The sequence below is a fragment of the Camelina sativa genome, chromosome 2 (assembly GCF_030686135.1).
Source record: "Camelina sativa cultivar CO46 ecotype springtype chromosome 2, ASM3068613v1".
Classification (NCBI taxonomy): Eukaryota; Viridiplantae; Streptophyta; class Magnoliopsida; order Brassicales; family Brassicaceae; genus Camelina; species Camelina sativa.
In genome coordinates, this window is record NC_141881.1 from 20,022,765 (window position 1) to 20,047,181 (window position 24,417).

The 24,417-nt window shown below is 35.1% G+C and overlaps 1 protein-coding gene, 1 long non-coding RNA gene and 2 pseudogenes across 2 annotated transcripts; 2 read left to right on the forward strand and 2 right to left on the reverse strand.

Annotated features, from left to right (window-relative positions):
• Positions 1 to 6,498: 6,498 nt before the first annotated feature.
• Positions 6,499 to 7,146, reverse strand: LOC147948903 (uncharacterized). The gene is made up of 2 exons (XM_087469169.1): positions 6,895 to 7,146; positions 6,499 to 6,777 (listed from the first exon to the last, which is right to left on the reverse strand). The coding sequence occupies exons 1-2, from the start codon at positions 7,144 to 7,146 to the stop codon at positions 6,499 to 6,501; spliced, it is 531 nt and encodes a 176-aa protein (XP_087325295.1).
• A 108-nt stretch (positions 7,147 to 7,254) lies between these two features.
• Positions 7,255 to 12,440, reverse strand: LOC147948904 (uncharacterized; annotated as a pseudogene).
• Positions 12,441 to 16,379: 3,939 nt separating this feature from the next.
• On the forward strand, positions 16,380 to 17,129 carry LOC147948905 (uncharacterized). The gene is made up of 2 exons (XR_015573780.1): positions 16,380 to 16,532; positions 16,790 to 17,129. It is a non-coding gene; the product is annotated as an uncharacterized LOC147948905 (long non-coding RNA).
• A 2,795-nt stretch (positions 17,130 to 19,924) lies between these two features.
• On the forward strand, positions 19,925 to 21,569 carry LOC104752838 (uncharacterized; annotated as a pseudogene).
• The last annotated feature ends 2,848 nt before the right edge of the window (positions 21,570 to 24,417 follow it).

The following is a 24,417-nucleotide window of genomic DNA, read 5'->3' on the forward strand; positions in this document are numbered from 1 at the left end:
TAGAAAATATAATATATTTAAAATATATTTGACCGCTTGATCTACACTTCAACAGCCAAATCTGCTTGATCCGCTTTTGTTCTACTTGATCTATTTGAACCATTTGATCCGTTTGATCTGCTCTGCCCGATACACTCTCTCCATTCGGAGTCTTTGTTAAACTTGCCCGTTAATGCTTTTACAAGGTCACTTTCACAAAAATATATGCAACAATCTGTATTAATTTCTATTTTTTTCCATTTTTCTTTTTGTGTTGATGACAAGGAAGAAAAAAACAAAAACACGAAAAAAGCTGGTAGTAACTAAGGGGGTGGTATTGGACGAAAGACTTTAATAGAATAGAATATGATTGAATTGAAGACATAAATTATTGATTTTCAAGTATTGTAAAAGAATTTCAAATCTTTCTGTTAGATTCCAACAATTATATTTTGCAATATATTACTAGAATTAAAAAGATATCAATTCTCGTCAATAGCCACATTCTCTTCTTCTCCAATGCCCAAAACCCTAAAAATTCTTATCTTTCTCTTTCACCAACTGCTCTTACTCTACCCAGAATAGCATCGATCCAACAAAATGGAAATGATTATGCTATATAGTTCAATTACAACAGCCCTAAAACTCTCAAGTTACCCATTAAGCATAACAGATACAAAATTGATCAAAAATCAAAACTTTTCAATGATGGAAACGTATTAACAAACAAGACAAGAACATCACCACCATTCATTCCCTCTTTTTCTCGCTCTCTCTCAATTCACACACTCTCCCTCATTATTAAGGGATGATGATCCAATGACAAGTGATTCTGTTTCTCCACAACGACAACATGTTCTGCATTTTTTTTTTCAATTCTCAGCTTAAAAGGTCAGACTTTATTATTCACAATTTGCACCAACAATTCTTTTACATTCTTGTTAAATCATGTTGCTATTAAAAAATACATAACATCCAATAACACTAGAATTTAATAGAAATGAAAATTTAACAACTTGAATAACAGATGAATTTAAAAGACTTGATAAAATGTTTAATCGAATAACACTGGAATTCAAATTTCTAATAAATTCTTTCACAATCTCGTGTCCAATACCCCCCACTAATAGTTTAATACTAATATTTTGACCATAAAAATATATATATATATATATATATATATATATATATATATTTACTTTGCTAATAATGGCTACACATAGTAAGAGATTTCTTCTTGTTTTGGTTTTTATAAGATATGATATTTACATAAATCATGTTCTTTTAGCTATTCTAATCCTTGTAGCAAACCAACAAAATAGTTAGTTTACATATAATAACAACATTACCCGTGTAATAATTTACAGTATTACAAAATAAATCATGGATATGACAAGTATACTTAATTAACCGTCAATGGTCTTAATAATTGCGGATGTGTGGAGCTTTTCGAATCGTTTTTTTTCATCAATCTATGCTTCAATTTTTTTCAACTAGTATAAAAAGTAGCACACGTGCGTAATACATAGTTAATAATTGAAGCATATTTTTAAGTGAATGAAACCGAGATTGTTTCTAGTTTTTTTGAAATGTCGACAACTGGATCGCACATGGATGCATCGCACATGAATAATAGTTTGTGTTTATGATTTTTCTCTAATTATATTTTAGATGCTTCGAGTTTACAATAGATTAGAAATAAGGGAATTATATATGTATCTTGAATTTTACAAGTTTAACCAATTTGCATGAATGAAACATATTGACATTAATTTTTCTAACTACATGTATGTACAAATGAACTCATCCTGTCTAGCGTAAGGAAATTGCCTTCATTTCTGTTATCATTTTTCTCCTAGGAAAATGAAAATTAAAAGGAGCTGAAAATGAAAGCTTGGATGTTGCCTACATCATGTAGGGGTCGTATATACTCTATGTGATAGCTTGGATATTAATCATTTTGTATTATATATATAACTAAATTATAGCCTGGAATAAACTAAGGTGATAACTAAATAAATTTAACAGAAAAATATTAATATATATACATATATATATATATATATATGTGAGCTGGATAATAATATTGTTGTTCTTTAAGTTTTCTTTCATTTTTATCATTTCAATATTTTTTACTGCCTTTACCTCATACCGATCACACTGATTGGGCCCCGATCTCTTCTTTAAAATTCACTACACAATGTACCTCACTCGAAGTTTCCAACTATATATAATAATAAAAATAGACTGTATTTTAAAATTTGATATAATTCAACATCTATAAAAAGTCTGGCTGCAAAGCTGAGCCAATGTATATAAATGTACCATGCAGTTGGTGGTCAATAAATTAAACTTTGTAAGTAAAACACACATATTCCATTTTATAGGAATGTACCTAGTACCTACCATTGGTTTCCACTAACTTTACATCCGACCAAATTCAAACCCATATTATTATTATTATTATTATTATTTTTTTTTTTATATATAATTAATTTGGATTTGAATTATCTTTTATAAACTTTCCTGGTTATTAGCTAAAAGAATAACCAATAATAATATCTTTGTAGTTTCCAGGAACCACTGAATATCTCTATATATTTATTTAAGCAATGTTGTTAAACTTTAATCCTACTATCATGTGGTATATTACAAAAATTGTCATTGCATTTTAATTAATTTAATAACTAACAATAAAAAAACTTATATTAGTTTATAAAATAATAAAACAATATTTTTGAAATTATTTAACATATTATACTTATTGTTTCAGAAATCTTAGGAAATAATAACAAACTATTTAGACAAATTGTAAATCTTAATTTAATTTATAAACCTAAGATTAAATATTTACATATCTAAATCGTTAACTAATGTTAGATATATTTTAAAACTAAGATACAACATTGATTATATTTTAAAAATATCTCTATATACTTATTTAAAAATATTGCTAGAATTTTAACTAGCTTTGATGTGGCATGTTACGAAAAATGATGTTGTATTTTAATTAATCTAATAACTAACAAAAGAAAATTTATATTTGTTTACAAAATAACAAGATATATCTTAATTTTATTTCTAAAAGTAAGATTAAATATTTACATATTTAAATTGCTTACTAATGACAGATATATTTTAAAACTAACATAAATCACTGATTATATTTTTAAAATATCTCTATATACTTATTTAAACAATATTGTTAGAATTTTAACCAGATTTGATGTGGCATATTACGAAAAATGATATTGTATTTTAGTTAATCTAATAACTAACAAAAGAAAAGTTTATATTTGTTTACAAAATAATAAAATAATTTTTTTGAAATTATTTATTCTATTTATTGTTTTAGAAATCTTAGAAAACAATAACAAACTATTTTTTTAGCTGAAAACTTATTTTTGTATACACTATATTCACTATATAAACAATACTGAGTTTATAATGTTGACAATATACATATTGTAACGCCCGTGAACCAACTTTGGAGTTGGGAGTGTCGACCGACACCATGACGTAGTGTCGCTCGTCAGCATAAGTTGATTATGGCTTCGGGTTTGGTTTATTTTGCGAACGGTTTGATGGTTTGGTGAAATTAAACCAGAACCCTAGCTTTATAAGGGGGCGGGAATCTTCTTCTCCTTTTTATGTTTCTTGGTCACAGACACCAAGGGGAAGGGAAAAAGAGATGGAGTTGTAGCCTCCAGTGTGAGCCGAGTTTGCTTGTGGGGTGAGGAGCTGAGAGGGCTGAGTTCCGGTTGTGCCGTAAGAGAAGGACAAAAGAGATAGATCTTCGTTATGGGTGTGGAGGAAGGATGAGAGTACTTGGTGTGGATTGAGAGAAACAATGAGGCTCTCTCCTAGCTATTATCCAGATAAGTCGTGTTGTTTGGTGTTTATTTGACTAGAGAATCGATGGTTGTGAAGGTTTATGAGTTGGTCGCAAAAGAGAGCTTGAAGGGAGGCTCTGTTCGTGATTTCTGTGTTGGTGTCGATCGACACCAACACCTACGGAGAGACATCGAGAACTGGTCCATGATGGCTTCTTCGGAGCAACGTTTAGAGGATGAAATGGAGTCTGATTTGGCTGAAATTTGGTGGGGAGCTTCGTGGTGCTATAAGCTTCACATCAAACGGTGGGTTTGGAAATGTTCGGTTGGTTTGTGTTTTGATCAAGTGTTTGTGGCATAGACGGTTTTGTGGTAAGGTTGGGGTGTCGAGCAACACCAAGGTGGTGTTGGCCAACACCAGCAAATTGTTGTGTGTTTGGGTCATAGGAGGACAGCTGGAGTTAGGTTTGGATGAGGGAAGATCGACGGAAGTGTCGACCGACACCATGTGTGTAACGCCCCCGAACTGTTCTATGACCACGAAGGCCATCGGACAGCACCGGGATGCCCTAAGGAAACGTTCACCAACGATCTGGTCGGGTGCAAGAACGGATCAGGACCCTTTGACCAGTCCGTCGGTGAGGTTCCTGACCACACGACACATCCTTGAGGCTTTGCAACCCTACAGACACGCCGTGTGTTGAGCCGACTCGGACAAAGTCTATATCAGCACCACTCGTCCGAATTAAAAGAAACCCGAATACTTTGATAATTAAAAGAGTTTATTACAAGCGATTTAAACAAAAGGTTGTAGAGGTTTTGGATAAGGCCTAGTGCCAAAGTTTGATTCGAAATAAAACATACTTGTATTTTACAATAGACACAAAACAAAAACTACTCGGGGTTCCTATCGTTCACCACGCCCTCTAGTTCCCTCTAGGGTTACCTGCAACACAAAAATTCATCATAAGTAATCTAAGATTACTTAGTGAGCTCAAGGTTCCTGCAAAGAAAATAATTTCCCCAACCCCAAACCCCAACATTAAACAACATGCAAGCAACACAAACAACATGCAAGCAAAGCAATCAACATGCGAGCGAAACAATCAACATGCAAGCGATATAATATCAATCACACAATCAGAGATAGCAATGCGGAAGATAATGAGCAAAGCAAATTAATCAAGCAAGCTAAAACCACAACATGCAACAACATGCAACAACAAAAACTTGAAATAAAACAATAGTTTTTAACAAGTTTTAATTTATGGGCCCGGTATGCATCCTCTTTCCCTAACCCCTCATGAACAACCGTATTGCAACCACAAAGGCATGCAATCAGACATCACTCAAAGCCACACCGTCGTGTAGACAGCTTCGGCCAGGGTAGCGAACCCAGTAACCTCCGAGCTCTTCGTAGCCAGCCCTACAAACACACGAACATGGGTTGCATGTCGCGGCTGCATGTGGTACGGATGGGAAGGATAGCAATACCAAGTCTTACTACGCTTAGCCGGAATTTCTCGCGGACTAAAACGCCTTAAGACTTCACCAAAGTTGATACTTGAGGTTATATGGTTTTTCAGCTCATAATTTTACAAGTATCTTAAGTTATCATCCTTGTTACTAGAACATTTCGAACTAGCAACGGGTGTAACCTCACCGCGCATGCATTTAAACAAGAAAATCACAAAAGAAATTCAAGTAAAATGCAACTAAATGATCATGCAAGCCATGCACTAGATGGATGTCTTTAATTCTCCATCTAGTCCGGTAAAATATGTTCCTGAACTCACAGTAAACCGGCGATGATCGGTCCCCTTGGGTGAAGCTTCTCTCGCGGCACACTCGGATCTCTTCTTCGGTTGAAATCGATTTCCTTATCGATTCAACTTGCGATCGATAGTCGATAGTCTTGGCTTGCTCCTTCTCTTCTCCTTACGGCAACACTCTTCTTCTTTCTCTCTTGCGGACTCGCTCACTTCTCTTTCTTTACTCTCTCGCTTCTCTCTCAATTTTTCTCTCCTTACCTCTTGTATTCTTGTGCGGAAATGAGAAGAGTGGTGCTCTATTTAAAGAGAGTTTGGGCGGTGGAGTCGGCCAATGCATGTGGAACACTCACATTTCCTTAGTGCTATTAGTGCATGTCATCACACTTGTAAGGAAGTCGATTAAGCCACCTTGATTTCCACTAACTCTTCCTTGAATTCTTTAATCCTCCACTAAGCTCCACTTTGAATTAAATAATTCCCACTAATTCCACTAACTTCTTCTTAATTGTTTAATATCCCACTAACTCCACTAACTCTTCCTTGATTAATTTAATCTTCCACTTCTTCTCTTGACTTAGGCGATTTTGATGAAGGAAGACTTTCTTGTGGGATCGGTTAGTGTTTCTCGGTCGATCGTCGGTCAGCTCTCGGCGATTCTCGATCCATCTCGGCACTCTCGGATAGTCTCTCAGACTTTCTCGGCAATTCTCGGTAATTTGCGGTACGCTTCAGACAACTCTCGGTCCTTCGGACATCTTCGGACAACTCGGCCATTTCTCGATCCGTCCAGAATTTCTCGGACTTTTCTTCATCAATCTTTCTTCTCTCCTTGTTGGCTTCCCTTCTTGGTCTTTTGGCCTTGAGTTTTATTTTTGAAATTTACCCCTTGGTGAGGGTCATTACATTCTCCCCCCTTAATAGAATTCGTCCCGAATTCCATAGGGTTCCGGATGTCCTGCTTCATCTTCTTCGGTAAACAGTTGAGGATACTTGGCACGAATCCTATCCTCATCTTCCCATGTGGTGACTTTACGGTTCTGCTTCCCCCAAAATACTTGGATTTGAGGAATGTTCCTGTTCTTCAATTTCCAAGTCCTTCTTTGCCCTATTCCAAACGGTCCTTTGGGGTATGTGAGATTTGGCTCCAACTCCTCGATAGGCTCGGGCACAATCATGTTAGGGTCTGGTACATGCTTCCGTAGTTGTTAAACATGGAAGACTTTATGCAATTGCATAACTTCGGGCATAGATAGCCGGTAGGCTACTTCTCCAACTCTTTTCTCGATCCGGTATGGTCCGATAAACCTTACCGCAAGCTTTCCCACTTTACCAAAACGATCTTTTCCTTTTTGTGGTGCAACCTTCAAGTATACCATATCTCCGACTTCAAATTTGACTTCTTGCCTTTTACGGTCTGCGTACTTCTTCTGACGATCATGCGCTTTCTTCTTGCTCTCACGAATGAACTTGATCTTCTTAGTGGTTTCATCATTGTGATTGAAGCTCGTCTTTTCTCCAACTTCTGTCCAACACAAAGGCGTTCGACACGGCCTTTTGTACATCGCTTCAAATGGTGACATGCCGATGCTTGAGTGATAACTGTTGTTGTACGCAAATTCAACCAATGGTAAGTTCTTCTCCCAATCCGATGACCATTCCAAAGCACACAGTCAGATCATGTCCTCTATGGTCCGGATAGTCCTTTCCGTCTGTCCATCGGTTTCTGGAGGGAATGAGGTGCTCATGTGAACATCCATTCCCATTGCCCTATGCAGATCTTGCCAAAATAATGACGCAAACTTTGGATCGCGATCAGAGACAATGTTTGCTGGCACATCATGCAACTTTAAAATCTCGTCTATATACTTCTCTGCCAAGACTGGCGCTTGATCCGTGCTTCTTACTGGAACCAAACGGGCTACTTTGGCTATATTAGCTATTAATGAATAAATTTAGCTACGTAAACATCACTATTGGTTTGTGGCTATATTAGCTACGTATTGATGACGGTTAATTCGTGGCTAGATCTAGCTACGAAGCAATCACTTTTATTTAGTGTCATACTATAGCTACGAAATTGTCACAGTGTTTAGTGACTATATTAGCCACGTTTTGATCACCGTATAATTTGTGAAAATATAGCCACAAATTTAAAGAGTAACATGTTAGTAGCTTAGCTGTTAAGCCATGATTTATGTTGGTGGCATTATTGTAACAAAGCTACAAATATAATTTGTTTAGTGGCTGATTATTTTGCCAAAATTATACAATAAAATTAATTACTAAAACCAAAAACTTGTAAAGAAAAGCCAAAATCACAAAACATGAAATCCAAATAACCATATTTTACATTACCATGATTAGTTTGATGTTTACATGTTACCAAAAAGACTTGCTAAATAGCACATTAAGTAGTCTTATCTTACATTTTACCAAAAGACTTAAGTCTATCCGTTAGAAAGTTCAACAAAAAAACTTAACCATCATTGACCGAAACTTAAATACCGAATGATGCACACCAAGCATCTAAGTTACCTTGGTGTGAAGATGGAGCTATAACAGGAGTTGTAGAAGCTGGAGCAGGAGAAGCTGGAACATGAGCAGTTGTTGTAGAAGCTGAAGCAGGAGCAGCTGTTGTAGAAGTTGGAGCATGAGCAGCAGCAGAAGTTGTAGCAGCAGCAGCAGCAGCAGCAGAGGGTTGTCTAATTCCAAGAGACTGCATGATCAGATTAAGTGCTTGTCGTGATGCAACCAGCTCTTCCATAACCGTTCCCATGTTAGTATTCAAATATGCAACATTGGTGTTGAGCGTCTTGAAGTTTGTCTCCAAACTAGAGATACGCACTTCCATGTCCAGGTTGCGAGAAATAGAAGCAGCTACTTTCTCAGAAGGATTGATTTCCCGGTATTGAACACTGCCGATTCCATAGACATACCCATTTTTAGACTGTCCACGCTGTGAGAGAAACAAAACAAATATCAAACATATATTCAAAAGCAAACATATACATATATAATGCAAACAAACAAACTTAACCAAACAAACAAAACAAAAAGAGAGCAAGACATTTCACCAATATATACATACCATAGAGCATGAGGCATTAAGAAAGATAAAAGATTTTTTTAAGAGAGTACCTTCAGATATTCTTTGTTCAACAGAATACGAGAAGGAATAGCACTAGATGTGGCAGTTTGGCTGTGCGGAGAACCATCTTCAGTTGTAATCTGTGAAACAGCTTCCTCTACTTTGTTGACAACACACTCAGCACGATGGTCGATGAAAGTTCCATCTTTGCGTATGTGTGTCTTCCGCACAAGATCAGTGTAGGCTGGTGGTTCATCCGATCCAGACTCAATCATCTACAAAAAGAAAGATGAAACATTAGTATAGATGTGAAAGTAAATAATAACAGAGGAGAAGTATAACACTTACCATCTCATGCTCAATCTGCAAAAAACACTTAGGACCTACACAATGCTTGTGAATCCCTTTGCCATCAGGATTAGATAAGCGGCTTGCAGCAGCATTCTTGCTCTTCTTCTTTGTAACATCCGCGAACCAATTTTTGTAGTTTTGGTGTGGGTGTCGATCGACACCCTTGGTGTATCGATCGACACCATGATTTTCGGTTTGGTCGGGTTTGTTTTAATTGCTATTTGGTTCGGTTTGGTTCAATTAGAATCCCTAAATCGTATTTATAAGTGACTAAACGACGTATTAAGGGTTTTGGGAAGTTTCATTTGTCGCCGTTAAGTGAGAAAAAGGGGGAAAAGGAGAGAAAACGTTTCTGTGAGTTTCTGGGCTTGTTCTTGGTGTTTTGGAGAGATTTGTGGCTGTAGAAGGGATAGCTGTAGCTGGGAACGAAGGAGAAGCTCCTGGGGGTGTTGTTTCCATCGATTTCTCAACCCCGATCTTCTATATTTGAGGTGAGTGCTTGACCATGGTTGATCTAAGCATGAGATCTCTTTTGTTTGGCTGTTCCTTTTCTTTCTGTGGTGTTTGTTTGCTTGGGTGTGTTGTTTTCGAGTTTCCCATAGGTTTGTGTGTCATTTGGGTGAGTTTGGGAACGAAATCGGGATGATTGGAATCAGGATCCGTCGTTTGTGTTCGTGCAGTTCACGTCTACAGGTATGGCATCGATTGACACCGTTCGAGCATCGGTCGACACTGTTTGTGTCAGCATCGGTCGACACCTTTCAAGCATCGGTCGACACCATGGCTCATAGCATCGATCGACACCGGTTCAAGCGTCGGTCGACACCAGTCTCAACCGAGAGTTGTTTTCCTGGTTTGATGTATTGCTTGTGTTTTGTTTGCTTGCTTAAACTTGAGGGTCTCATATGCTTGTGTGTATAACCCAGTAGATGGGAGGACGGCCTCACTAAGTATTTATGATAATACTTACGCATCTCAATTGTTGTTTGTGGTGTGTAGGTAAAGGCAAAGTGTGATCGTGGAATCAAAGGCGATGAGGAGGAGGATGTTCTAGAGGCTTGATTGATTGTGGTCTAGCTATTGTTAGGTTGCTAGTATTGAGTTGATAGAACATTGTAGGATATTGGAACCTTGCTATTTCATTGTTGGTTTGGATTATTGCATTATTGATTATTGGTTTATTTATGTTGGAATTTTTATTGGATTAATGAAATTGTTTTCTTTGGTTATCCGCAGTTGTTGATTGTTGCTAGGATGTTAGTGGGCATGAGACCACTAGTGAATTATATTATATGATAAAAAAAGAAGGGTTGTTTCATTCTTTGCTGGTTATGTTCCCCAATACTCCATTAGAGTGTCCCAATCAGCCTCGCCAATGTACTTGGGTTTCTTATTTGCCCTCTTCTTTTTGCTGATGCGGTCACAAACTGATTTCATAGTGTGCTGCTTCCAATGGTAGTAGACAGTGTCATGAAAACGAGGTTCCCAGTAGTAGTGTTGCTACAAAAAAAAAGGTACTGGCATTGTCCCATCGCGGCGAAGATTCAATGCATGTCTTCTACATAACGCAACAAGATCCATCATTGATTTAATGTTATCTTTTGTCTTCCCAGGAACATTTAAAACCGTGTTGATGAGATTATCAAAAAAGTTCTTCTCGATATGCATGAAGTCAAGGTTATGTCGAAGAAGAAGATTTTCCCAGTAAGGCAACTACCAAAATATACTTTTTTAACCCAGTTATGATGAACCCCATATCCATCGATGGTTCGAGCAGGCTGCTGGTGTCTGTTTCCTCCACAATCGACTGTTCTAAACAACCCCAAAATATTGTTTATTCTTTCGTGAAGAATCTCCTCTCCATTCAACCATGGTGGATGATCATCTAGTACTTCTTTCCCCCGTCGAAAGGCCTGAACATTACGCCTGTATGGATGATCTTGAGGTAAAAACATTTTGTGGCAATCAAACCAACTATGTTTCTTTCCATTTGTTAACCAAAATGATTTTGTCTCATCTAGACAATATGGACACGATAAACGACCATGCGTCGTCCAACCAGACAACATGACATATGCTGGGAAGTCGCTGATTGTCCACATCAACACAGCTCGCATCGTGAATTTGGACTTTCTTGATACATCATACGCTTCCACACTGTCACTCCATACACTTTGCAATTCTTCGATCAACGGTTGAAGATAAATATCTAGACTTTTTTTTTTGATGCTTTGGCCCATGAACAAGTACCGATAGAAAAAAAAAATTCCTTTTTCATGCACATATCGGGCGGCAAATTATAGGGAGTTACGATAAGAGGCCATACTGAATGTGCCTCCCCATTCATACCAACATGATTAAATCCATTCGTTGATAAGCCAAGATAAATATTGCGACTTTCGGCAGCAAAGTTAGGATATACCTCATTAAAATGTTTCCATGCTACTCCGTCAGATGGGTGCTGCATTTCTCCTTCGGTAGACATATGTTCAGCGTACCATCACATAGCCATTGCAGTCGCCTCTAACTGGTATAACCTCTTCAACCGATCTGTAATCGGCATATAAAACATTCTCTGCTTAGGTCTATTTTTTCCTTTCCCATTGTTCGAATGGTATCTATCTTTATTACAGAACCGACACTGTATTAGATCTCGATCGTCTCCTTTCCAAAAGAGCATGCAATTATCCTCGCAAACATCAATCTTATATACTGGTAGCCCAAGCTCTCTTGCCAGCTTCTTTGTCTCGTAGTATGATGCAGGAGCTTTATTTGGTGTGGGTAAAACAGCTTTGAAAGTCTGTGATAGCTCATCAACGCATGCTTCCATCATATTATAATCAGATTTTGCTTTCAACATACGGGAAGCCAGGTACAGCTGAGAAATTCCTTCCGGACATCCATCATAAAGAGGCTCTTTAGCGGCTTCAAAAGCTTCAAAAACACTATCAACATATGCCTCTTCATGTGTTGCTTCCATTGTATTCTCCAACACGTGTGGAGACGCCGCCTCTGGTACAATATTAACATCTGTGTATGGAAAATACTCATAAGTATTTCTTGGAGCTTGAAAATTTTTAGCATTTGGCGGCAACATTGCTTCTTCACCGGTAAAATGACTTGCCCCAAAGATTCTCCAACATGATAATATTGTTCTCCATGGTTCAGCCAAATATAGTAATTTCCTTTAAATCTCACCCGATAAAGATGTCTAGTGACCGTTCTTGCATCACGCTGCTTTCCATTCTTACACCGAGCAAAAGGACACAACAAAGTGTTGGTTTCCCAATAAGATGCTTGATTACAAGCAAATTCGATTAAAACATCAATCCTCGTCATAAATGTTTCTAAAATACAATTTCTCACTGGATCAATACGTTGATCCATCCACTCTTGATATTGAAAATAATAAGACATGAAATTTTTGAAAAGAAAAACAAAACTCTCTCCCAATTTTTTTTTTTCTTACTTGCTTAATGGATATGGAAACTGAAGCGAGAAACGTTTAGCTTTTATAGAAAACCTTAGCCACGACCTAGCCACAAACGAAACGTGGCTAATATAACTATGAATTTTTTTATAGCCAAGATTAAGCCACTAAAATAAATCGTGACAATATTTTGAAGATATTCTCTCCACTATTGGTTCTACAAACTTTCAATCTTGTCGAACTAGTTGGATTAGACGGCTCATTCAGTGGGATGACCACAAAAATTTCACGAATTATTTAGTGGCTATACAACCATATCACTTTAACTCCGATGGAACGTATAATTCGGTGGAGAAGTGACGAATTTGTCACGATCGATATTAGTGGCAACGATAATTTGGTGGGTTAGTCACGAATGAGCCATGAATGTACTTTGTGACAGTGAGCTAGTCACGAGTTAGCTACGAACGGTATTGTGGCTATAGAGTCTTCTTACTTTTCCGTGGTACAGTGTGATGGGATGGATAATTCGGTGGAATAACCACGAAATAGCCACAAAATTGTTCGTGTCTAGTTAGCCACGAATGTATTTCTGACATATCAGTGACAAATATAGTTACGCCGTCGGTTCGTGATTATTTTATGGCCTGTTCGTGACAAATAAATTTTTAGTCATGATGATTGGTGACAGAAATGTGGCTATACATTATTTTTACTAGTGGATCCTGTGTGATGAATGAGAATCCGGGTGCGATCCTTTCACATATACATAATCTAATTGTATTTTTCACATATAACGTTAATATATAATAACATGTTATACCAATAACTGCAATGGTATTAATATTAACACTAATCATTATTGTAAATTTGATATATTAAGATCTCTAAACACGATCACAACAGTTTGTAATACCAGATCACAGATCAATAAATATTTTGTTGGATTTTTTTTTAGATTTTATAATTAACGAATTTGATATTGCACCCAAACTAAAATAGTAGTACCGACTATATGTCAAAATTGGAGTATAAAATTAAGTAAATTAAATATATAATTCTATAAAATATATAAAATAAATAAATTTTCTACTATTATTTTATAATAAATAAATCTAAATTTACGTAAATATTTTTACACGATATACAACATGGATCACTATCTAGTAAAGATATTATATATCCACCATATTCGAATAACCTTGTCATGAGATATATCTTAAAGTTTTTTCTCAAAAAAAAAAAAGATTTAAACAAAACAAAAAAATACCTTGTCAATTGTCATGAGATATAACCGCCAATATCTACTTATTATTGAGTTGTACATCACTCAAGTATTTTGATTGGGAATATTAAACATTCGACCGTTCGATTATTATTATTACCTCACATAGGAATATAAAAATATTTCAATAAGAGAACTTTAAAATTGCATTACGTACGGATATATGCGAAAGAAGTTAATTACGACGAATATTTGGAAAATAAAACATTTACTGTAACAACTAGATTCTAAAACAGGGTAGAGTCATACATGGGCCTTTAAATTGACACGAAGTAATATTTACTGGAATGAACTATATTGATCGAGTTTTGAGTTAGAGGTAAATTTAGGGGTTCATATATTACATAGGATATAAGAAATTATCAACACTCATTGGACTAGTGATATACTGATGGCATCTCTTCAAATATGTAATTATATATGCCTGATATATGTACATACACATGCCTGATATTTATTTCACAAAAAAAAAACAAAAAAAGGTAACTAGATATATGTTCTGTAAAGTTGTATTTGTATAGCTAAACAAAAATCATCAGCAGTGAAAATGATTTGTGTAAGAAAAGAAGAAACCAAACAAAACAGATGAGTAGTACAAATAAAACACACTAAATTTAATTATCAACATTTTCTCCTTTCCTTTTCACTATCTACTTTAGAGCATCTCCAAAAGTATTGTATATATTTTACTCCAAACTCTATATTAATATATTTAGAGTAAAATCATCTTTATACCCTGTATTATTTGGATTAACATTTTCATTTCTCTATATAAATTTTTTAGTAACTAAGTAATGCCTCAATTTTTACATCTTATCATTTTATATCTACACATTTTTGCATTTAATATAATTTTTTAAAATGTAATAAAATTTTGCATTTAATATAAATTTATAAATATTTTTAAAAAGCTATTAAATTAATTAAAATTTTGAAATACAACAATAACATATTTTTAACTTAGAAATATAATGACATACCAAACAATAAATTTAGATACATAACTAGTGCCATAAATTAACATATAAACAAAAAAATTCAAATAAAAACATGTTGTTAACAAAATAAAACATATTGCAAAGTAGTGATTAACAATCCGGTAGATCATTTCCGGATACATTAATGTTTTCAAAATATTTCCCTGATGAAGTAGATTCCAAGAATTTCATGCTCGATATAGACAAATCAAGAATAAAGACACTCATTTTTCACTTCAAAACGCTTTAATTGATCGTTTGTAGGAAAAATACATTAACAATGATGTTTAAATAAAAAATGTATCAGTCATTTGTTTTTTCTATTTATGAGATGGAATGAAATTTTATTTTAAAGCTTAATTTTAATAAAAAAAATTCTATTTTATTAATTTTTTGTTAAAAGTAAAATAAATGAACATAATTTTGTAGATTTTAAAAGTAGAGAGTTATCTTAAAAATTAATAACCAAATAAAAAAGTATATATATATATATATACTTAAAATATACATTTTAGAGTAAGAAATAGAGTTAACCATTGGAGTAAACCTCTATTCTATTTTCAGAGATCTCTATATTTGGAGTAAAATATAGATGAAACCAATGTTTTATGTTTTAAGTATTTCTCCAAACTGAATATTTGGTCTAAAACCATCGCCAATGATATTTTGTATCTTGCTCCAAAAATTACAGCAACTACTATTTCTTTCTCTATTTTTGGAGCAAAAATTTTTTATTTACAAAGTACTCCCTCAATTTTGATATATTATCATTTTATAGCTAAAAACTATATAATAAAATGTTACTATAACATAAATTAATTTAAATTTTAAAATATAAAAATAACTTAGCTACTAAATTAATTGAAATTTTAAAATAGAAATAGAACTCTTCTTGAATTTCAAGAATTTCTTGCTGGATATAGACAAATCAAAGACAAAGAAGCTCATTTCTCACTCTAAAGTGCAATATTTGATTATTTGTGGGAAAATTATATTAATGATAATTTTTTAATAAATAGATATGCATAAATAATTTCTATTCTGTTTATGTTTTGTAATGAAATTTTATTTTTAAATGATATCATAAATTAATTAGATATTTGTTTAAAGTAAACTAAGTGGGTAGAATTTGTAAATTTTAAGATCAAAAGACTATGGTAGAAGTTAATTAAAAAAAACCTTAATCTAGAAACTTATCAAAATTTGATTCTTATAATGATTTAAAAAAAAAAAAAAAAAAAAAAAAAAAAAAAAAAACCACATACCGGAGCAAATAAAACAAAGTGAAACATAATCCAATATGGAAAGTTTAACAGAACTCAAAGAAAAGTTAAAATCGGTTTTGTAAGAAAATTCAAATGGAACCGATATAAACCGGCTAAAAAAACAATTTCATATCGGTTGAATTTTATTGTGAACCAATTTTATTAGATAGCATAGAACTTACCCCTAGCTTTCGAAGGGACCTCGTTCTTGTTAATATCCCTCGGGAGAACAACGGACAATTGTACCGGTTGATGAGTTAAGCTAAATCGTCTTTTATTTTGTATTGAATTGAACCAACAATTGTACCGGTTAACCTTTAATGTAATTGAACCGATATAAACCGGCTAAACAAAAAAAAAAAAATTTGTTAAATTTTATTGTGAACCAATTCGATAGGTAGATTCAATTCAACGGTAAATAGATAGATTGACGACTGTCTCCGGCGATGATCTTGAGGCCGAGTGGCCTGCTCTCCGATTCCGAAGATTGGAGCTAAGCGCGGTGGCGTTATGGAATATGGATGGAGTCTCTGGTGCCACTAATTAGAACAGGTACGTGTTTGCTAGGGCATTTGTAGATCCTCATTATTTAACTGTCATCTGCTATTAGTCTCTCCAGCCCATTAACCCTTATTACAAAAACACAAAGCCCAACTACTTTCTTCTTGTTTTGTGTTGACTTTGTCTAGTCTCATTGACTCTTCTTCTTCTTCTTCTTCTTCTTCTTCTTCTTCTTCTTCTTCTTCTTCTTCTTCGTGAGACAACTTCCTCTTCTCTTTTCTCATAGATTCTTCTTTTCTCTTTTGCAGATTCAATCAAGGATACAATTCCAACACACAAGGTTTCTCCATAAGGTTCTCGTTATATATCTCGTTATGATGATTGTTTCTTGGCTGCTCAAGTTTACATTCAAAATTACTATGAATCTTGTTTCCTTGAAAATTTTATATGTTGATCAGAAAATTACTTTGCTAAATTTTAATGTAGTTTAAATTGATGAAGAAAGACCTTTGCCTTTTGCTGCAAAAACTGCCGCATGTATTTTTTTTTTTTTTTTTTTTTTGACGATCTACTGCCGCATGTATTATTATGTCAATAAGGGTATATAGCCTATGTTCTCCTTACCAATTATCATGAATTTTTAATTAATTAATGCTGAGCCAAACGCTACCGGGATTTCCAAACAGAACAGTTGCGAATTGGTGAGCAGTTGTTTAGTAGTTCTTATTATTATATTACTACTTTACTAGGCTAGTAATACTAGCCATGGAAATGTTTTATATATATAAAATATAACTTGCTTAGGGTTGTTATTTAGAAAAATGTCTATATTTCTGAATTAATATTTATTTTTTGCTTTACAATGAAATCCATTGTATTATAGTATATGATTCTCATTGTAGATACTTTATATTATTGTGGTTTAATTGGAGTCTGTATAGTTTAGGATTAGCTGGTTTAGAGGTTTTGATTTAGGCCTGGTCAATCTTATTATATAAAGTTCAATGACAAAATTTCTTATTAACGAGATCGTGATACATGTCAAAAATATTGATAAGATGTTGACACGTGTCAAAAATAAATATAGAAACAAATTTGATTTTTACTATTTTACTAATCAACATGAATTAGAAACAAATTTGATTTTTACTATTTCACTAATTTACGTGAATTAGAAACAAAATCTTTACTAAACCTAACAAAATCTTTACTAAACCTTTACTAGATTTTCCTATTTCAATATCTAACCGTAGGAGATATTTTGCAATTTCAATATCTAACCGTAGGAGATATCCTATTTAATTTGATATTGGCCACGTCTTTTTGTTTAAATATGTCAATTAATTTGATTTCTACTATTCTATGTGAATTATTGTCCACATTTCTAGAAACAAAAAAAGTTCAAAAAATATTTACCTATCACTATAAAGAAGGAAATTGAGCATATCTCTTATTTTATAAAGATATCTACTAAGTGGTATCCCATATCAAATAAAAACCTTGAGTATAGTAGAAAATCATGAACACCAAAGAGACATTTATAAACCATGAGACATCGGAAAACCATACTAGCAAAAGAAAACGGGGTATCATGAGTAATGATCAGATTGCTATGATGGAAAAAATACTTGCAGATGAACCTCATAGATTTAGCTACACTTCAAATATGGGTAGACAAACTAAATCAATATGTAAGTACAATATTTATATAATGCTACACATATATATACGATTAAATTATATTGTTTTAATTTTTAAAAATTTTCATTATCTAACATTGATTACCAAAATATAGGGTTCACAAATAACAACTTTGCAACTTAAACTTTGCAACTTAAACGATGGTAAGGAATTTTATTGAATTTATCTTATACAATTTGTAAACACCTCCATCTAAGAGCTTATTATATTTCGCTTATACATTTTTTGAATACTTCCATCTGATCCAAAAAAAATTATCCGCAGGATTTACAACAAAAGATATGTTTCAAAAGTAGCTCGAACTAGCAAGCAGTCAACACCATCGAATTTATGTCTTGATAAGAATCAAGATAATCCTGTTATAGACCCAAAACGAAGATCTTTAAGATACTATTCAAGGAACTGTGCATCATTCTCTTCTTCAAAAGTTTGGAAATCAGTTGTCTGAAGGAAGTATTATTGAAATTTATGATTTCAATGTGCAAGATACTACAGAGTTTCTGACCACAAATTCCAAATAAGATTGACAGAAAGGACGAGAGTTACCAGTGTAGGACAAGAAAGCTGTCAAAAAATTTTGATTTCGAAATTATGAGGAATTTGTCAAATTACAAGATCACACAATTGATTTATATGGTACGTAAATAATTTATTAATTTAAATTATATGTTTCGCATAAGCATGTTTAACATTATTTAAATACAGATGCGATCGGATATATTAAACATATGGACAAAATTGATGTTCGTACTACAACTATATCCACCTTAAGAAAGGTCACTCTGACTTTATTACTAGAAAGGTAAGTTAGACGCATCAATTAATACTCCCTCTGTCACACAAAGATTGATGTTTTGAGATATTTTTTTGTCCCACAAAGATTGATGTTTTGTAAATTTCAAGAAGTAATCATTGAAAATATTTAAAATTTTGAATTGTTATTGGTTTAAAATTAAATAATATAACTTAGTCAAAGAAAAAAATATATTTAAACTCATTAATCATTGTTTTCTTAAAATGTGTAATATCCCAAAACATCAATCTTTGTGGACAGAGGGGGTATTATTCTATATAACTATATGTTTTATGTAAGTTCATTAGTTAATAGTAATTTTTCTTTGGTGATATAGTGGAAACGAAATACCTGTAACATTATGGACAGAACAAGCAGAACACTTGGAAGACAAATATTGTGGAGTGGAAAATAATAATATTGTGCTCATCATGACGAGTGTCTTGGTCAAGATATATAAAGGGGAAATATATTTGTCAACATCCTCAGGCACAAAATTTTATTTGACATGTGTATTAATAGTCTCAACCACAGAATCACACTTTTTACACCAAGCACCACATTGGACACTTCGGTGTATCTATTGACTTTTATAGATAGTTTTTACTAACTAAAAATATTTATTTTAAATTCTTTAAAATTTAATTTCATTTTAAAAACTCTAAACCCGCACATCGGGCGGGTCCTAATCTAGTTGTATATAAATCTCCAATTGTACATTTTACCTTAATTAATGAGAATGGGATTATTTTACTAATATGGTATCAGAGCAAAATATCTCTCTCTCACCGTCTAACAAACTTCTCCGACGACAAATTTGAATCATCGCCAACGTTTGTTTCTTTTTTCCGATTTGATCCTTTTCGCTGTAGCTTCTTGCGTCTTCTTCTTCTCTTTCGATTCCTTCTCTAGTTCGACTACCTCTCGTTTGATTGGAGCTCGATCTGCCATGGGAAAACGAAAGACAACATCGAAGTATCGCTCATCTACACCGGATCTGCCAGAAAATGATTCTCCGATCTCTCGTGACAAGTCTCGTAGCTCGTCGCCTCTGGATCTGCGCATCAGGCACTCGACACTCGTCCTTTGTCGTTTTCTCCTCCTTTCACGGTTTCGAATTCTCCTCACAACATCCACAGTCCCTATCATCTTCATAGCTCCGATCATCCAGGTTTGGTTCTTGTTCTTGATCTCTTAGATGGAACAAACTATGGAACTTGGATTGTAGCTATGACTACGAGTATTGAAGCTAAGAATAAGTTAGGATTTGTGGATGGCTCTATCATTCGACCTGCGGAAACTGATCCTTACTATCCTATCTGGAAGCGATGTAACAGTATGGTGAAATCATGGATGCTTAACAGTGTGATGAAGCAGATCTACTCAAGTATCTTGTACTTTGCTACCGCTGCAGAGCTCTGGAAAGATCTGTACACTCGTTTTCATAAGTCTAATCTCCCACGATTGTATTCGCCAACAGATTCATTCGCTTCGTCAAGGTAGCATGGATTTATCTACTTATCATACGAAGACTCAATCGTTGTGGGAAGAACTGTCTAGTCTTCAGGTGACTGCGAGGATTGTTTAAGATTTATTGGCTGAAAGAGAGACAAACCGTGTCACTGATTTCTTGATGGGACTCAACAGTAATTATGACACTGTGCGTAGTCAGATACCGATGAAGAAGAGCCTGCCGTCTTTGTCTGAAGTCTACAATATGCTCGATCAAGATGACTCTCAAAGGTCGGCTGCTATACCTCCATTGTCTGGCACTCTTGACTCCTCAGCATTTCAAGTTACTCAACAGCAATCTCAGGGCACATCTTCTGGTGGATATAACTTTCAGAGAGGAAATAAGCCAGTGTGCACTTTCTGTGGTCGAACTGGTCACGTTATGGATAAGTGTTACAAGAAAAATGGCTATCCTGTTGGTCATCCTCGTTTCAAGTCTTCACGGATCATCCCTACAGCAGCTAACATCATTGCTGAGAATGATTCTGACGGTAGCATCATCACAGAAACTCCAAAACTGAGTGATGATCTCTCCACAGAACAGATGCAACAGATAGTTTCCTTCCTCAACACCAGAATCCATAGCTCTGCTCCCACACCTGAAGTTCATGCGGTTTCAGTGTCTTCCATCCCTTCTTCTTTACCTAATGGTCCAACACCTGGTAACTTTTATCCCTCTATCATTTGTTCTTTTTCCAGTGTTGATAGGCCAGATCTTTTATCTCAAACTAAGCGTTATGTCTGTTCCACTAATAGCAATCTTATTGCTATCAATACTTGGGTGATAGACACGGGAGCTACTAATCATATTTGCCATTATAAATCCTCTTTTTCCACCTTCCAGCCATTTTCTAATACTAACGTAAACCTTCCTAATGGGGGTCTAGTGAGCATTGTTGGGATAGGATCTATTCATTTGGGCAACCACTTAGTTCTCCAAGATGTCCTTTTTATTCCCCAATTCAAGTTTAATCTCTTAAGTGTCAGTTGCTTGAAAAATCCATGGGTTGTAAAATCTGGTTTGATGAGAATTCTTATGCTCTTCAGGATCTTTCTCGGGACTTAATGATTGGAATGGGTAGACAGGTGGCTAATCTCTACTTTCTGGACATAGAGTCAATAAATTTACATGTCCATAAAGCTTCTTTTCTTGCTGCTACTGTCACGTCTCATGATCTCTGGCATAAACGGTTAGGTCATCCTTCTCTTTACAAGCTTCAGTCTCTTTCTAATGTTTTACATTTCAAGTCTGAACCAAAACTTTTGAAAGATTTCCATTGTAAACCTTGCCATTTGGCAAAGCAAAAACATATACCGTTTTCTAAGAATAATATAAAAAAATCTTCCTTTAGAATTGGTTCATATAGACACTTGGGGTCTTTTCTCTGTTCCTACTCACGATGGTTTCAAATATTTTTTGACCATTGTTGATGATCATTCACGGGCTACCTGGGTTTATCTAACGAAAAGTAAATCAGATGTTCTTCACATTTTTTCTTCTTTTGTTCAAATGGTTGAAACTCAGTTTGAGACTAGAGTTAAGGGAGTTAGGTCTGATAATGCTCAAGAGTTTAATTTTACTCAATTCTATCAATCAAAAGGAATTGTTTCTTTTCATTCCTGTCCTGAGACTCCACAACAAAATTCTGTTGTAGAAAGAAAGCATCAACATATTCTCAATGTTGCCAGATCTCTTTTATTCCAATCACATCTCCCACTCTCTTATTGGGGAGATTGTGTTCTCTCTGCTGTTCATATCATTAATCGCCTTCCAGCTCCCGTGCTTGATGAGAAGAGCCCGTTTGAAGTTCTCACTAAGTCTATTCCTACATATGACGAGCTTTGTGTTCTTGGCTGTTTATGTTATGCTTCCACATCACCTAAGAACAGACATAAGTTTGATCCTCGAGCCCGAGCGTGTGTTTTTCTTGGGTATCCTTCTGGATACAAAGGTTATAAACTCCTTGATTTAGAAACCAATGATATTTTCATTTCCAGACACATTGTTTTTCATGAAACGCTCTTTCCTTTCGCTAAGTCAGAATTGTCTCAGGAAGCTACGAATTCTTTTCCTGATCTGATTAGCAAGTCTCCTATGCTTCCTCATATATCTGGTGTTGAAGTTTCCCCTTCTTCATCTTCTTTAGAGACTGTGCCTTATGCTAGTCCTAATGATGTCCCTGAATCTTCTATTCAAACATCGCATAGGAGAACCAAAAAGCATGCTTATCTTCAAGATTACTACTATCATTCAGTAGGGTCTTCAACCATTCACGAGATTTCTCAATTTCTCTCTTATGACAAAGTGTCAGAACTTTATTGTTCCTTTTTAGCCTGTATTGATAAAAACAAAGAACCCTCAACCTACGCTGAAGCTAAAGAATTTGAGGTGTGGTGTTGGGCTATGGATGATGAGGTTGATGCTTTAGAAATTACCTGTACCTGGGATATTTGTACTTTGCCTCCAAACAAGAAACCTATAGGGTGCAAATGGGTTTATAAGATCAAGTACAATGCTGATGGCACTATTGAGAGATACAAGGCGCTTGTTGCTAAAGGTTATACACAAACAGAGGGAGTTGATTTTCATGATACTTTTTTCTCCGGTTTGCAAACTTACTTCTGTGAAGCTCCTTATCGCAATCTCTGCTATCTATGGTTTCTCTCCTCACCAATTGGACATCTCGAATGCCTTTCTTAATGGTGATCTCGACGAAGAAATCTATATGAAGCTTCCTCCAGGATATGCCTCTCGTAAGGGGGACTCTCTTCCTCCTAATGCTGTTTGCAAGCTGAAGAAATCCCTATATGGACTCAAACAAGCTTCTCGTCAATGGTTTCTCAAGTTCAAATCGACTCTCATTGCTTTGAGGTTTGTGCAGTCTCATTCTGATCATACTTGTTTTCTGAAAATCAATCTTGATCTCTTCTTGTGTGTTCTCGTTTATGTGGATGACATCATCATTGCTAGCAATAATGATGCTGATGTGGAAGAGTTTAAAGATCAGCTTAAGTCCAGTTTCAAATTACGTGATCTTGGTCCACTCAATTACTTTTTGGGTCTGGAAATTGCAAGATCTGCTGATGGCATTCACATATGTCAAAGGAAGTATGCTTTGGATCTTCTAGATGAAACTGGTCTTTTTGGCTGTAAGCCTTCTAACATCCCTATGGATCCTAGTGTTAAGCTTTCTCAGGATACTGGTGGTGATTTTGTTGATGGCAAAGTTTATCGGCGACTCATTGGACGGCTCATGTACCTTCAGATCACTCGCCCTGACATTACCTTTGCTGTCAACAAGCTCAATCAATTTTCTGAAGCACCTCGGCATGATCATCTCCAAGCAGCCTACAGAGTTCTCCACTACATCAAAGGCACTATTGGTCAAGGTTTATTTTACTCTTCCAATGCAGAACTTCAGATTCAAGCTTTTGCTGATGCGGATTATAATTCTTGTCTAGACACGAGACGTTCCACTTCAGGCCATTGCATATTCTTGGGTACATTTTTGATTTTCTGGCGATCCAAGAAACAACAGGTTGTGTCGAAGTCCTCTGCAGAATATGAGTATCGTAGTCTTTCCTTGATCACTGATGAACTTGTCTGGCTCACTAAGTTTTTCAAGGAACTCCAGATTCCTCTGCATAAACCGACTCTTCTGTTCTGTGACAATACGGCTGCCATTCACATCACCAATAATTCTGTCTTTTACGAGCGCACGAAGCACATCGAATCCGATTGTCACAGTGTTCGTGAACGGTTAGTTGCAGGTTTGTTCAAGCTACTTCATGTTAACACTCATTTGCAGCTTGCTGATCCTTTCACGAAGGCTCTTCACCCTGTTCCCTTTCAACAGTTGATAAGCAAGATGGGTCTTCTCAACATATATGCCCCATCTTGAGGGGGACTATTATAGTATATGATTCTCA

Excerpts from the sequence above, each read along its gene's own strand:
- LOC147948903 (XM_087469169.1), bottom strand. The coding sequence starts at position 7,146 with ATGTACAAAAGGCCGTGTCGAACGCCTTTGTGTTGGACAGAAGTTGGA. Across the intron at positions 6,778-6,894 it reads GTAAAGTGGGAAAGCTTGCG|CATGTACCAGACCCTAACAT; the intron begins GTAAGGTTTATC and ends CAACTACGGAAG.